This window comes from Puccinia triticina, chromosome 7A, assembly GCF_026914185.1.
Source record: "Puccinia triticina chromosome 7A, complete sequence".
Lineage (NCBI taxonomy): Eukaryota > Fungi > Basidiomycota > Pucciniomycetes > Pucciniales > Pucciniaceae > Puccinia > Puccinia triticina.
This window is the reverse complement of record NC_070564.1, coordinates 6,962,655-6,976,520: the sequence shown is the minus strand read 5'-3', so window position 1 is coordinate 6,976,520 and position 13,866 is coordinate 6,962,655. Positions and strand designations below refer to the sequence as shown.

At 44.6% G+C, this 13,866-nt stretch overlaps 1 protein-coding gene across 1 annotated transcript; it reads right to left on the bottom strand.

Moving 5' to 3' along the window:
* Positions 1 to 11,558: 11,558 nt before the first annotated feature.
* On the bottom strand, positions 11,559 to 13,349 carry PtA15_7A774 (uncharacterized protein; the record flags this gene model as incomplete). The annotated part of the gene is made up of 5 exons (XM_053171416.1): positions 11,559 to 11,662; positions 11,781 to 11,902; positions 12,001 to 12,068; positions 13,135 to 13,218; positions 13,317 to 13,349. 5 exons carry the CDS (start codon positions 13,347 to 13,349, stop codon positions 11,559 to 11,561), a joined length of 411 nt encoding a protein of 136 aa, XP_053022600.1.
* Between the last annotated feature and the right edge of the window lie 517 nt (positions 13,350 to 13,866).

Here is a 13,866-nt window from a genome sequence, read left to right as displayed (position 1 = left end):
TGTTACAAACATCCGTATGCGTACAAAAGAAAAGTGTGTTTCAGGAGCTGACTCTGCTGCTCGGCACTAACACAAAATTGATGGCTCAACTTCCCAAGGATGCATTTGAAGTACTACGTTGATTCATACACATCTTGAACTGCTTGTTATCCTATAGGAACTTAGACAGCAAAGAAAAATAACCTTAATCAAACTGCTCACCATTGACAGATCTTCTAATTACAAACTGGAGGACTTCCCATCAATCTGGGAACTCAGATTTTTCCAGATTTTGCGGGGAAATCTGGGCCCAATCGTCCCAAATCCTAGATCTGCCTAGATTTCCCTGCGAAATCTAGGAAAATCTGGGTTTCCAGATCGGCGGGAAGTCCTCCACTAGCAGTTATTTCAATCCTCTGGTTCTTCATCAGGTTCTCAAGAGGAGGGCTGCTAGGTAATGGTTGTTTGGAACACCCAAAATGTCCATTTTCAATGCAAGCACAAATATCTTGGTGGCATGGCACATGAATGACTGACTTATACTTTCTCAGGTCAAGTACTGGAGGACTTCCCGTCGGAATCTGCGGGTCTCCCAGAAGTGATCTGGACCCCAAAAAGCTAGATTTCCCTGCGAAAATCTAGACTTTTTGGGTCTATATTGACATCTGCAAGAGTCCCAGATCGCACGGGAAGTCCTCCACTACACTGCTGCAGGGAAGCCATTTCCTTGAAATGGCATCTTTGGGACTCCCTTATAGCCCATTGGCCACCAGCAAAGTGTGTTTTTGGCTGCCACATGCATCTGTCTGATATGGCCAAATTGAGTGCCAACTCCTTATACTTTCTAGAGGTGAAGCTGAATATTGTCTCAAATTTTTGATAAAAGCAAAGGATCAAAATGAAATGGTTATGGTGAGGCCCAGGGCATAGAAACGGCAGGTACTAGCTTTCCAGTATCAAAATCATAAGACCTTCAGAAAGTGAGAGTGTTAACTATGTAATTGAGATCAACTTCAAGAATGTGTCTCAAGACTTGGGTGCCACACCTGTTTTCCCCCAAAGATGCCTTGCACCCACCAGAAGGTGCCGGTGTAAAGCTCAAAAGTGTTCCTGAGAACCTTTTGCTGAGTGCAGAAAGGGATGAATGAGGTTACCTCTGCCTTTCCTGGGTCACTAGACACTAAAACAAGCCCCCCAATCTACGATTGGAAGGTTTAATGTAATGATAGTGGAGGTGTATCAAAAGATAGCCTACTTTGAGCAGGTGGCTTAAGGGTTATGGTGATGTAGCTGATGTGTAAGTGTTGTAATGAGGTTGTAATTTGTATGTAGTTGTTATGTAATAAGGGTAAAACCACAATATAGTGGGGGCTAATACTGTAGAGTGAGCAAGTGTTGTACTGTTATGGGGTAAGCTGAGTGCAAGTAGTTTGCTGAGAGAAATTACAACTGGGGGGAGGAGAGCCTCCTCAAATAGAAAAGAGTGAGACATTTTAGCTCCAGGGGAACAAGAGAATGAGGGGTTTTAGCTGCCCTTAAGACTACAATGAGGTATTTTGGCTGGTGGTTGACAGGTCACATGAGGTCATGATGTCATATGAGGGAATTTAGCTAGTGAGAAATAGGAGGTGAGATGTTTTAGCTGGCCTGGCCTGTAAAATGATGTCATCTGCAAGCTGCATGAGGGGTTTTTGCTATCTTGACACCTGCATGATGTCATCTGTCAACTGTCAGACTGCAGCCCCTATTACACTAGTCTGCATGCACCTGCATAAGACTGCATAAGCCTGCATCAAGTGTGCATAACACTGCATAACACTGCATGACATGTGCAAAGCACAATGAAATGAGTGCAGCTGATGAGGTAAAGTATATGTAAAGGGTAGACAAGCTGTCAGGGTGGTCCATGTAACGGATTACATGTCCTGGGTAAGTGTGGTTTATGTAACGGATTACATGACCTGAGTATGGTGTTTGTGTGTGTGAAACTGACTGATGGTGTCTTGAAAGGGTTGTATCTTCTGATCCAGAGGGGTGTAAGGTGTGTTGTCCATGGTGCCCTGTGTAGTTTTGGCCGTAGAATCCAGTGGTGCCGCCGTATTGGTTGATTTGAGAGTGTACATATGAGAAAAAAGGAAATTTTGAAATGGGCTTAGATGGGCAACCATCAAGCATACCACACCGGGTGTCTGTTTTTTTGGGGAAACAGGTGTGGAACCAGGGTACCTGCATGGGTACTACCCCAGCTCATCCAGGAGGGGTGGGGGCTGGTTCAAGGCTTCTACCCCACACCCCATTGGGTCTCCGGCTGTAAGACTCAAAAGTGGGTTTGAAACCCTTTTTCTGAATGGCAAAGGGGATGATGTAGGTGCAAAAATCTGCCCTCCTGGCCATCAGCTAACAAGACCCACAAAGGTAAGCTTGGAAGTTTTATTATCAAGTGATAGGAAGTCTCTGTTCCAGATGAAGTTGTTTGACAAGACACCAGGGGAGATTTTGACACACTCTCCAGAGAGTGCATACTGCACCCTTTTTCTGTAACTGTGCTCAATACCTTTGATGAAAGTAGTGTAAAAATTAATGAAGAATTATAGAACTAATCCACATATGATCTAGAGATTGCCAAGTGGACTGGGGTACCCACCGCGTGTCTGGGTACCCGCAGTGTTTTTTGCAATATTCAGACACCTGTACCTGGACACGGCACCGGCGGTACTTTTTGCGGGTACTGCAGGTACTTGGCCTTTTTCTTTTATCCAAAACCCCCACTCAATGACAGGACAGACTGTTCATTGGGAGTCTTTTTTCCTCTCAATTACTGGGGAAGAACCTGGTCATTGGCAGGAATCAACCCTCTCAATGACTGGGACAGACCCCAATCATTGAGATGTTTGTTTCCTCTTGATGACTGGGACAGGCCCCTGTCATTGAGGTTGTTTCCTCTCAATGACTGGGTTCTGTCCTGTTCATCAAGAGGGTTGATTCCTCATGATGACCAGGATCTGTCCCGCTCATTGCAAGGACTGATTCCCCTTGATGACCGGGATCTGTCCCAGTCACCAAGAGGGTTGATTCCTCCCAATGTGGTGATTTATATAGGCTAGTGGCGTAGAATATCCGCTGACCGCAGCACATGCGGAAATGCAGTGGGGTGGCTGAGCAAATGCTCAGTCTACATATCCAAACAAAAAATAAGCATCTGTGCTTATGCGTACCATATGTAGGCTGAGGAAAAACCTTGAATGTATGGTGTAAGACTCAAAAGCGGTTGTGAAACCCTTTTGCTGAATGGAGAAGGGGATGGTGGAGTTGCAAGCTCTGGCCTTCTAACTACCAGATAACAAGACCCACCAAGGTAAGCTTGGCAAGTTTTAATCACGTGATAGGATTGGTTGGTTCAGGATGAAGTTGTTCAATCAATGTGTATAGAGTATAGAGTACTAATGAGTGTTGGTGATGAAGATGTGAAGAGGGGGAATTGAAATGAGGTTGGGTGAGGTATTGGTATCAATGACAAGAGTCGGGATGGAACCCGGGTTGGCTCAGGTGAGGTGTGAAGGGTGTGGGAGCACTATGCTTCAACTAGGATTGGAACCAAGGACGGGGCACTGGCACTAGGCACTTGTTATATTGATGCCGAGAAGAATGTGTTAGACTTTTAATTGTACTTCTAAGGGTAATAATATGAAATTGTAGGTAGTACATATTTCAGTGTGATGAGGAGTGATATGGTGTGATGTGGGGGGAATTGCCAGCATGAGGAACAAATGGCTGGAGAGAGGCCTCCTTTTATACCCGTGGGTGAGGGATTTTAGCTCCAGGGAAACAGGATTTGGTGAGCTATATAGCTAATGGGGTAAATCCCTACAAAATATAGTTTGACAGGAGCACAGCCTCAAAGGGACCTACCCTAAAGAAACAGGGTGCTACATACAACAGAAAGGGTACAACCCCGCAGAGTATTATAAATACAAGCAAAATTATGCATATGTAATACAAAGTGAGCTTGAAGAACAATAAGCAAGAGAAACATTCTCCGTGACAAGTTTAAATCTGTGTAACTCCTAAACCGGTGGAGATAGAGGGGTCATTCCAGTGGGTTATTTTGTGTGAAAAGTCCATCTCTGGGGTTAATTTTACAATATCTTTTATGTATAAAGAAGTATTTGTACTTAATATGTTTAATATGCAGTTTATAATGTACTTTAATATTTAAAACTAAACCATTTTGACACTGTTGATGGTTGATTGATCTTACCGCACCGGGCAGGTACACAGCAGGTGCAAGCGGTACCTGCCAAGCGGTGCCGGGTACCGCCCAACAGGTCCACTTTGACATTCTCTAGACCCAGCTGACTCCCAGTACATGCTGGCCATTGAGATGGGCCTATCCAAGCCTTGTAGGCAGTATAAACTGCCCACCAAGATCAGATAGGCCCATATCAATGACCAGCAGGTGCTGGTGGTTGGGCTAGGGATTCTCTAGATCAATTACAAGCACAAACTGGGCATCAAGTCGGCAGAGACCGCGCTTGGTGACCAAAATGCACTGGTCATCAGCACCCTGGCTCTTTGAGCTCAAACTCGAATCAAAATTATTCATCAAGCCAGGGAATACCTCGCACGATGACCAGCACATGCTGGTCATCTATCTGAGATTTTACAAGCTCAGTAGGCAGTAAATTCTGTACAACAAGCTTGGAAAAGCCCAGCTAAATGGCCAGTACATGCTGGCTGCTGATCTGGGACTTTCCTAGCACAATGTGCGGCTCATGCAGGCTCACTAGGCTGAGAAAAGCTTGGCTCCACCACCATTATTTGCTTATCATTGAGCTGGAAGTTTCACATGCCAGTGCCCCGTAATCAAGTGGATGGTGTCTCCACTTGATGGCCAGTACACACTGGTCGTTGAGAGGAGAAAAACTCCATGTGATGGCCTTACAAACTGGTGATTGAGCAGAGGATTTCTCCAATCAATGGCCGGTCTAAATGGTCATATACGCACCGGCAAGTGGAGGATCCCTGTGTGTACCAGCAATTGATTGGTGAACCCCAATAGTTGAGTTCTGTGAGATTATCAGCCTAGGTGAACAGCATTGTCCTCATAAATTGAGGAAGGTGTTGGGAGCTAAACTAGCTGCAGATAAAGGTAAGCAAAGCAAACCATTTTCCGCAGTCCAATTCAGCGCAGCGGAGTCATGAAAATACTGATAGACATCTGAATTATGAATACAGTTTTGACACTCGCGAGCAGCAAGACCAGACCCAAGGAAAATCCCGGTCAAAGAACTCTAGCAGAGAGAATAACTACTGGCACTAAAGGTGAGCAGTATGATCTCTAGCTAGCAGTTATAAGATGGTTGCTAACGCATCCATCTCTGTCCTGTCAGGAAAATTCAAGCAGGATAAGACCAAACGAGCCAACTAATCAACTCAAAGAGTAGATACAAAAAACGGTGAGTGAGCAATTCCCGCGCAAGGCAAAAGAAACAAACAGGCTGAGATTGTTGGTCTGAACAGATAGTGTTGAGAAACTCCTACACCGTTTTGCCAAAGCGCACTAGCTGGGAACCAAGGCCATAAGGCACCAGCAATGTAAGAGGAAACTCAGCTTAAGCCAAGCGGAGAGCAACTCAAGCTAATGAATTATTGCAATGCAATATGGGAACACAGACACAAAGAAGAAGGTGTTCTTCATTCATCTTTCAATTCATTTGATCCCCAATCTCTAAAGTAGAAAGAGGCCTATCTCTTGCTTTTAGGTTAATATTTCTTTCTCTCTTCTCTTAAGAGTCTTTGTACTTAGATCACATCTATCACAACAAGAAGTCTAACTTAGAAACATATTTTAGTTCTTGCAAATCTTTCAAGTTCAACTCACTGTAACACACAAGATTGGATATGGAAAAGCTCAGTATGAGCTCAGTATAAACATACAGCTGACCCACAATTGAGTTACACATAAGTAAATGGTTCACATATGGAAGACTTACAGAGAGAAATTATGGTCTGGCACTCTCTAGAGAGTGCACCAAATCCCTCCCTGGTGATAAAAAATGGGAAAAATCAAAAGTTTTTCTTATATTTATATTTACTCATAGGAGGCCTCAAATTACAACCAAACAGACCCCATAATCAGATTATACAGCCAACTTAACCCCTAGTCACCACTGGGAGCGTAACTTGAGCCCCACTGTGTAAGAATACAGGCCAAGGGGAGCGGGCCCACTCGCCTAAGGCAAGGAGGGTACCGCAAACCACAACAGCTGCGGAAGAAGGTAAGCCAAGCAAACCCTTCTCCGCAGTCCAAGCTGCTTGCGGGGTTGGGAAAACTGTGCGCATCTTCTTGATGAATGCAGGTACCAACCACGACAGCAGCAAGATAGACAAAGCAAGCAAACCTGTCAGCCGGGCTACCATTCTAGAATAGAGCCCCGCCTGCAGCTCCGGTAGCGCAGCCAAGAGCACCGTAAACCGGGTGCAGAGCAGACCGCAGCGCGGATCTCTGCGCAGCATAGATTTGTTTTAAATTGTTTTAAATATTACAAATAGCTTCCTAGAGAAGCTAGACACCAACGGGACCGCCGCGCGGTCCAGAATCTCTTCTGTACAATATATCCCAACTAGGTACAAGTAACAAAAACAAGGGAGCATGTATAAAAAGACCCACTCAGAAGATCCACGTAATACTCAGCAGACAGCCACTGGTTGCGCGAAAACTACGTGGGCTTGTTAGCGGCTAAATCACTCAGCCACGCGATACAGAGTACTGTAGTACCTGGTCGCATGGAAACAACAGCCGCCAGTAGGCGGCTAAACAATCAAGCCACGCGACTCAGAGAACTACAGTACCTGGTCGCGTGGTAGCAATCTTCTTCCGAGCTCCGTCGCAGCAACAGTAGCGGAAAGACTCGGACACGAATCGCCGAAGAGCTCCGCATAGGAACCGACTCCTAGTGATCCTCCACTCGAGAGCAGAGGATCTCTAGCGTGTCATTTCGAGTAGAACTCTTTAAACGAGTTCCGAGAAGAAAGAATCTTCCTTGTGACCGGTATCCAAGAGATACGGGTCTTACGAGTAGCAAGACCAGTAAAGAGGCTGTGCCTTCCAACAAAATGTATTGGAAGGCCATCCAGGAGAATAGCGAGCCGACGAGCCTCCCAGAAACAGCATAAAAGCCGGTGTTGGGAGGACTCTGGCTCCCCAGAATCGTCAATCACTTTAACCGCCCAGCAGCGCACTACTTCGCCGAACATATTCGTTGATCAGTTCGCTCTCAGCTTGTGTTAGATTGTTTTTAGATTCATTGCTCGTCGCTGGACTCCTGCTCCAACAGTAAGTCCAGCTCATTTTCTCTTTATCATCTCGGGAGTAATCCCCATCAATTATATACTTGGGAACTTGTCGAACAACCCCCGCTTGTCGGACCCCAGACAACACAGGACATACTACCCCTGCTTGTCAGGCCCTGTAAGAACCGCCCCGGAGGGCACCTTAACCATTCCGCTGCTCTCGCGGCCCCTCCGTTACATCCCATCAGGGATATAAATCTTTATAAACCATCATCTTACCGCATCTACAGACGCGCCCACTCGCCGCAGTCACTCGTGTAGCTAGAGGACTTCGTGTCTTGGCATCACCGAGCCTGACAAAACCTTGCCGATTGTTGTTACTGGAACAGATCTCTTCTACCACCTCTGGTGAGTAATAGAGTTCCCGCCCTGATAAATGACAAGGAAGAAGCTGATAGCTCTTCCCCTCCAAACAGGCAAACAGCCCAAAAGAAGAACTCAAGCAGCATCTACTGCGAGCCAAATAGGCAACGCAAGAGGTAAGCAGCCGAGTTCCATAAGCTAGGAAAAAGAAGCAGAGGCAGAGGACTGAAACACCAATTCTGTTAAAGCAGATATTGTTGGCAGCCCGGACCAATCGTAAACCCTAAGCCAAGGCAGCAAAAGAGGACCAACCTCAGCCCAAGTAAGAAAACCTTACCTAAACCCACAAGGGAAGAAGAGGGTCAAAGACTGACGTTGATACACAACATCAATAGATCAGCGGCAGCTTTGCAGGACAGCAATATCCCCTCTCCCTCACCCAAACCTAGACAGCGGCCCTTTAGTCTGCTTCTAGGTAAATTCTTCTTCCTAACTCAATCTCCTTTCTTTCTTATGTTAGGACTGTTACTACAACTTGAACTACCGTCTAATGAAATATGAATTCTAGTTCTCCTAATTCTCTCACACTGCACTGGAAGTTAGACCCTACGGACAAACTGTAGCACGCTGTCAACCCCTGTCACACACTTTCATGCCTCAAGCCACCTTTCCTCAATACACACATACTTTTCCCTCCTGAATTATATATCCAATGAATATATTAGTTTGCCTTTGTCTGCTGTCTGCATGAAATCATTCAGCACTGCCCCTGCAGTCTGTGCCATTGTTCTCTGCATTCTAGAACTTTCACCTCCACTTTTGTTTGGTTTTATTTCATCACATGCCATTGTTCCCTGCATCATGCATGCACTTCTTGTTTAAATTTTACACAGCCCAGGCCTGCTGAAATCCCTCACTGGGGCTGCCCTGGAGCTAAAATCCCTCACATTTGTCTATATAAGGAGCTCTCTCCCCCCCATTTGTAGTTCCTCAGTTTATTACTCATCAGTGATTCACTCACCACCTTGTACAACCTACAACCATACTCATAACCACCCTTATATATCAATAACAACTCTTTATATGGTGTCTTGAACAAACTCATCTTGAACATACCACTCCTATCACCTTATTAAAACTTGCCAAGCTGAGCTTGGTGGGTCTTGTAGCTGATAGTATCAACGGTGGGTAGTTATGTTTCCAATAACGGTAAAACAACGGTAACTTAACAATTTTTCAGCCGTTATTGTTACTGTTATTTGTAACGGTGTGGTGCTCCATTCCAAACCATAAGTAGTATTTTATCATCTTCTTTTACACATATTTATCATTACACTTCCCATTACTCTATAACCCTTCACAAATACTTCATGATTATTGCATATTCAGATTCTATGCCCCATTTCACCTATAGTCACTCATACATAGTACCCCTTTATCTTCAATGGTTCAATAGTTATAGAGGATATATGATTTACCAAAAACCTACAGTCTTCATTAGTTACAACACTCATTTCATTAGTAACTTACTTAAATCATTACAGTACATTCCTCTTACAGATATTTTCTCACATACTAAACCCTTTACATACATTACTCATTATGCACTATGCCTATTGTACACATTACATCATTGGATCTGTGCTTATCTCTTTCAGTAGTGCTCATCATTACAAGTTGTTACTATGTTCACATTCCCATCCCCATTTGTACAACCTTTCTTCCCATAGCCAGAACCCTTCCCCATTTGTACAGTCTTTATTCCCATAGCCAGAATTCCTCTTGATTGCTCATCTTTCAGATCAACATAAGAACTGTCCTTCCCCTCACTTGTACATTTATGCAGAAATTATAGTAGAAATTAATCATCACCTATTTGCTCACTGATATCATTGCTGTTTCCCCTGAACCCATTGCTATTGAATCATTGCAATTGCTTTACCCCTCTTCAATCAGTGTCCCAACCCTCTCATCCCCAGTAGCCAGTAGTTAAGCTCATAGTAATAGTTCCTAAGATCAAGCAGAAATCAGCCACACCTTTTCTTTCTTTTTCTTGGTGTTACTCTCATCCCCTAAGAATTAGTCAGGAAGGCAGCCTCATCAGCACCCTTGCACAGCTTACATTAGTACTAGTGTTGCTATCCATCTCCCTTCTAAGCTCTATTCCCCCCTTTGAGTAGCTCCACAATGGCAGTGCATTATGTGAAATGCCGGATGGGCGGCAGTGAGCAGCGGGCCAAATGATGGGACGGTGAGAGAAGCAAACAGAAGGGAAATGACAAGCACCTGTCGATGGTGCGGGCGATGAGATGACAGAAAGAAGTGAGTGCATTGCATGGAAAGAGAAAAGGAGATAAAGCGACCAGAACCAAGAGAAAGGAAAGAAGCAATACCTGTGAAATGCCGGATGGGCGGCAGTGAGCAGCGGGCCGAATGATGGGACGGTGAGAGAAGCAAACAGAAGGGAAATGACAAGCACCTGTCAATGGCGCGGGCAATGAGATGACAAAAAGAAGTGAGTGAGAAAGAAGGAAAAACAAGGTGTAGCTATCATCTAATATACATGCAAGGAGATAAACCTAAATAAATGATACTACATGCGCCACAGTTTTTCCTCCTCGCTCTGCCTTGTCGTCCATTGCTCCTGTTACATGTTGCTATATCTCAACACATTACGGTACTTCTGCAATGTGACAGAAAAATATTCATGTTTGTTACGTTACTGGCGCCTGTGGAGCGCCAGATAACACCCAATAATGGTAGCTCCTAGTAATATATAATATTACTGGTAACTATACCTTTTGGCCAGCCAGCTCTTCACAAGAGAGAGCCGGCTGACAAAATATGTGTTTGAGAAAAACTTTTGATTTTCACATTTCTGTATACCACACCAGCCTTGGTGCAGCCGCCTGTGGCTGTCAATCTCACTTTCAGAACCACAATTGTACTGTTGGGTTACAGGTGATCCAACTATATGACTGTGGCATGTTCATGTGCAAGAGTCACTAAGTACCACCAGTTCCACCTAAATCCTAAACTAAGACACTACTAAAGCCACAAATAGCACATATGATAGCAATGAACTACAGCCTCAGGAAAACATTTTACTTTTTACTGACAATTAAGAGATCAGGTGTGTAAATTGAGATCTGGGAGGCTCCCAGATTCAAGAGGGAAGTAATCCATTGTCAGCTTGACCAAAATCCCTAGCAAGTTTCTCTTTCTGTGAAAGAAGTCCGCAAATTTGGTAATAGGTTCCCTCTGTCAAGTAGGTTGCATCTTCATATAATTATACTTGTAAAACCCACAATATTAATAATTTTTAAAGATTTAGAAGGGTTTTACATTTTCTTTCTGCAGCAACAAACAAATATAGCAAGTGAGAAAAAGATTTTACAAAAAGTTGGTGCTTCATAAATAAGATGTCTTTTACATTTGAGGTCGACTTTTAAGAAAGAAAAATGAGTTCTGCTATATTCAAACAATTTTAAGAAATATAATATGTTGATGAAAAGAAATATGAATTCATCATATTTTACAGAGATTATCTGCGGAAAGTGGGTCCAGTGTTTATTTTGAAACGGTTATTCTGTCGTACATAAACGAACTGAAGTGAGCTGAGAATGGAAATATGGATAGATAGTTTAATCAAGAGGAAGAAGAAGACGAAGTAGAGCTAGTGGAGCCGCAGCTATTCAAAGTGAATTTGCTAACGACTTCTTTTCTTCCTGGATATAGGGAAAAATATTTTGGATTGTTAGACGAAAATTTAACGAGATGTCCTTCGTCGCTGGATTTTTTCTTTGGATGGCCGGGATAAAGCATATCATTATCGGGTGCCCTTCGAAGTCTAGTACGACCGGTGTTGTTCTGAAGTTGTTGGGGTCCTCGAACTTGGGAGGCCGCTTCGATGTATGATTTTATCAAACAGTCTTGGGAACAGAACGCGGAAAAGGGCATATCGATTGTAGACTCGGTCGATTGGTCCTTATTCTGCTCTTCATCCTCATGATTGTCCCAAGGAGCACTTCAGATCCAGATCAAAAAAAAACCAGATAGCGTTTAAAATAAGCACAATATTTTCGTCAGAGTCGCGTTCACCACAAATTACAGAAAACGGGGTTTAAAGTTCAAGCAGTATGCACCCATGGCGAGGAGAAATTCTCGTATCGCAAACAATGCACCAATCAGTATCCATGATGGACGGATACGATCACTGTTCCAATCTTGGGTGTCAAGGTCGTTATGGCAAGAGTTCGCCTGGTTACTTTTTCGGCGGCCAGGCATTGGGAAGAAATGTTTGTATAAAAGAAAACCTGTTAGCCTCTGAGAACTGATTGCCTTCCAACCGAAAACTTGGCTTACGGGATATTACCTAGGCTATTTGGTAGTTGAGAATGTGAAGACACCAACGGACTGGAGGGGAGTGCGGACTAACGAAGAGATCGCTCAGTCGAGTTTTAATAGCCTATTAGACTAGATCAGTTCAGTGAGTGCCGAGAAGATGAGATGTGAACGGAGGGAGTTAGAGAGCAATCTCTTGCGGTATGATCAATTGAAGATGTCTGGTACTTATACCCGAGACAATTAGTCCTGATTGGTCGAGCTGGCGCAAAAATATCTATGAAGGGCTATTTGGCCAGAGTTAATTGAGATACCAATTTGAACAGACATTGTTAATTGAGAGCCGAAATCTTGTCGGGAGCAAGCGCAGTGTCGCCAACCCCTACCCCACCTTTGGCAAAAATTTCAACAGGCACAACTAGGAGATGCAGCATGTCTCAACCGGGTGCCAGAGGTCCGGATAAGTTTATCTATGATCAAGTAAACATGTATGAACCTCTGATGAAACTGGGCACGGATTTGATGGAGATGGATCGGACATTAGACATTAGACAACTTGAAAAAAAAGATGACTTGCGGTGCAGTTTGCCTGCCGATGGGATGGGTGTGTATACACAATTACAAACTTCATATCAAGACTTCTCCACAGTCAAATGCAAGTTGTGCATTGGCCGATTTTCAATTGAAGTTTCAACGCCTCTTGCTAATCTTCATAACTTTTCCGTTATCCTGTGCGGTGCCAGTTCCATCCGGTGCGGTGCCACCGTTAGCGCAAGCACCTAATCATGATTCACTAAGGACGTACCTGTTTCAGTCACACCATCATGAACCGCTGTCTGCAAATCTTTATCAAGTTTGGGGATGTCGAGCAACATCGGCTTTCCATCGATTCAGACCTGTGCCCAGACTGAATGGCTGCATGGTTATTTGGGTTCTCCAACATAAACTTGGATCCTCTTGAGAGATATCTAGCCTCCGATCAAAAGCATAGGAGGGGAGGGCCTCAAGGCATCCAACAAAACCCTATAGATTATATCCGATAGATATGAACATGATCAAGCCGACAGTTCTTATCAAAACGTTCAACGGCAATGAACTCGGCTATGTATCAACGCGCCCATATCTCTGATGGTCAAGCAAATCTTACATACATACAAATGAATGTAGAAAGATGTTCATCGCCCGATTGCTAGAGGTATGTGCACGCAGCGCCACTGAATCTTGCACACGTGTCCCGAACTGATAAACCAGAGTCGGGAAATCAATGACGTTTCCAAAATGTTGTTCATGGGCGCTTCTCTATAGCTCGACGCGAGCCTCTCCATTGGAGGACTGACAAGACCTATGGCCGGCGCAAAGTCGTGGCACATAGACGTTTGTGCCAGCGATAGGTCTTGCCGGACTTCCGGCGTATGTACTTTTGACTGCAATAGATCTCATCCGGCTAAACGACTTGTGTTAAGCTCACTCTGCACGGCAGTTGCGCGAAATAAAGTTTTTCTTGGCGTATTGGCCTGCGGGCTGTCAGATTGCCGGCAAACGGACATCAGACCAGACAAGCCTGGGTTGTTTTGCCGACAAAAATGGTTGACCGAACAACCGCCAGCGCACAAAGGCCCAGCAGCCGCCAGCTGGAAGAGTTGATGGCGAGCACATCAGCGCAGACGTAGGACACAAGTGACTGATATCAAGCGGGACGGGTCGACCCGAGGCCAGCCCAAGACTCAACCAGCTGGTACCATGGCGAGCTTAACATTAAAGCCTCTCCGAGGAGGCGCGAAGCGTTACGCTCCCCCGAGGAGGGTATGTATACGCTTGTGTGAAGTTTGGTGACATGGTGGATGACAACCGACCCGTCGGGCCGGGCTCTGCAAGGGCTTCAGCGGA